Source organism: Trachemys scripta, chromosome 1, assembly GCF_013100865.1.
Source record: "Trachemys scripta elegans isolate TJP31775 chromosome 1, CAS_Tse_1.0, whole genome shotgun sequence".
In the NCBI taxonomy this organism is placed as follows: domain Eukaryota; kingdom Metazoa; phylum Chordata; order Testudines; family Emydidae; genus Trachemys; species Trachemys scripta.
This window is the reverse complement of record NC_048298.1, coordinates 339814696-339817119: the sequence shown is the minus strand read 5'-3', so window position 1 is coordinate 339817119 and position 2424 is coordinate 339814696. Positions and strand designations below refer to the sequence as shown.

Here is a 2424-nt window from a genome sequence, read left to right as displayed (position 1 = left end):
CACAGAGTGCTCAAGTAGGCTGTGGAATTCACAGCCACAAGGTATCAATAGGGCCAAGAGCTTAGCAGGATTCAAAGAGGGACTGAGTGATCTGAAAATCCAATTACAGTAGAGGATTGTTTTAAAAAAGTTTTGGAGAGGCTCTAAACCTTCCTGATTTACACCACAACATATATCTAAATAGTGGGTGTCAGGAGGAAACTCTCTGGGAGCAGGTTATCTCATAGCTGCCTAATCAGGACTTCTTCCACCTTCCTGTGAAGCATCTGGACATTGCCACTGGTTACTGGGGTAGATAGACTACAAGTCCGATCCAGTCTGACTAACCAGAACCATGTAAATCCAACAGTATGTTTTTGCTTATCTACCTTGAGATTTGGGAGTCTGTAGGTTTGCACTGAGAGCAGAATGATTTCATGCTAAATACCATATAATCTCCTCTTATTTTCCTTTTAGGAAAGACATTTCAGAACTCCTCGTACCTGCCCCGTACATTATGTCAGCTGTCAATGACACAAAATTAAAATCAGTAATATTCCTTCTCACCGGGCTACCGAGTCATGGAGACGCACATCTCTGGATTTCTGTCCCTTTCTGCTTCATGTATGGTATTTCGATAGTAGGAAATTCACTCATTCTGTTCATTGTAAAAACAGATCCAAGCCTCCATGAGCCCATGTACATTTTCCTTTCCATGTTGGCCGTCATAGATCTTGGCATATTGATATCCACTATGCCGACGATACTGGGCATATATTTGTTTAACTCTAGGGAGATCAGCCTTGATGCCTGTTTAGCCCAGGTCTTCTTCATCCACTTGTTTCAGTGCATTGAATCCTGTTTGCTGTTGTTGATGGCCTTTGACCGCGTCATCGCGATCCATAACCCTCTGAGATATGCTTCCATCTTAACCCTGCCGAGAATAGCCAAGATGGTACTGCTGGCTGTGCTAAGAGCGATGGCCATAATACTTCCACTTCCCTTTCTACTGAAACGGTTCCAATACTGTCGAGCCAATGTCCTCTCCCATTCCTACTGCCTGCACCGGGAGGTAATGAACATGGCTTGTTCGGATATCACAGTCAACATCATCTATGGATTGTTTACTAAATTCTTAACAATGGGATTGGATTCATTGCTTATCTTCCTTTCTTATGTGATGATCCTCAAAACAGTGCTGAGCATCGTGTCCTATAAGGAGTGCCTGAGGGCCCTGAACACCTGCGTCTCCCACCTCTGTGCCCTTCTGTTCTTCTACACACCAGATATCAGCTTGATTGTGATACACAGCTTTGGGAAGGACTCTTATCCCTTACTTCAGATTCTCCTGGGCTACATCTCCCTGCTTCTCCCCCCGCTGATGAACCCAATTGTGTACAGTGTGAAAATCAAACACCTTCGGGTGAAGATAATCAGGGTATTTATCAAGTGAAAGGTCAGTTCACTACCAGGGTCCAGTGACATGGGAGACAAAATACATGGGCCACCTCTTCTATACTGGACTGTTACATCCAAGATGACATGATATTCACTATAAAGAGAAGTTCAGGTGAGGGAGGACAGGGCACTGCAGGAGGGAGACCAAGGCAGGCAGCAACATTTACAGAATGACTGTTTATGAAGAGCCAGAGGATAGGTTGAATGTTCGACCATAAAGAGCTGTATTGGTTTCCACTCTAACCTCACAATTCCTGTCGATAATCAATAAAGAGAAAGGATGTGGATGCTGTTTTCCATGGCCTGTCACTGTCCCTTCTCTGGCTACATATCCAAGGGCTATGAAAAAAGCTGCAGAGCTGTTCTGCTGTAGCAGGCCTGACCCTTTCTGAGTGCTCTGGGTGCAGCATGACCCATGGGTGCTGCACCAGCTGGGGACAGGGGCTATTCAAGGAGCACGGTCACTGAGTCTTCCCCTGCACACTCAGTCAGGTGCTAGTGACTGACTGGTGTCACATGATTAACGCAGGAGTGCCAGTAATGGTCTGACACACAGGAGTCCTGGTAAGAGACTCAGGCCTAGGTTCCCTCCCCGTCCGCTCCATTTGTGCTGCCCCAGCAATGCAAAACTGTCTTAACTATAAAGGGAAGGGTAACAACCCTCCTGTGTACAATACTATAAAATCCCTTCTGGCCAGAGACACCAAAATCCTTTTACCTGTAAAGGGTTAAGAAGCTCAGGTAACTTCGCTGACACCTGACCCAAAGGACCAATAAGGGGACAAGATACTTTCAAATCTTGGGGGGAGGGGGGAAGGCTTTTGTTTGTGCTCTTTGGTTTGGAAGTGTTCGCTCTTGGGACTAAGAGGGACCGGACATCAATCCATGATATCCAAATCTTTCTGAACAAGTTTCTCATATTTCAAACTTGTAAGTAACAGCCAGACAAGGCGTGTTAGTTTTATCTTTCTTTTCTCAACTTGTGAA

At 45.3% G+C, this 2424-nt stretch overlaps 1 protein-coding gene across 1 annotated transcript; it reads left to right on the top strand.

The window, feature by feature from the left end:
• The first annotated feature begins 496 nt into the window (after positions 1-496).
• LOC117872408 (olfactory receptor 51G2-like) lies at positions 497-1432 on the top strand. The gene has a single exon (XM_034760836.1). The coding sequence runs from the start codon at positions 497-499 to the stop codon at positions 1430-1432; it is 936 nt and encodes a 311-aa protein (XP_034616727.1).
• Positions 1433-2424: the final 992 nt, after the last annotated feature.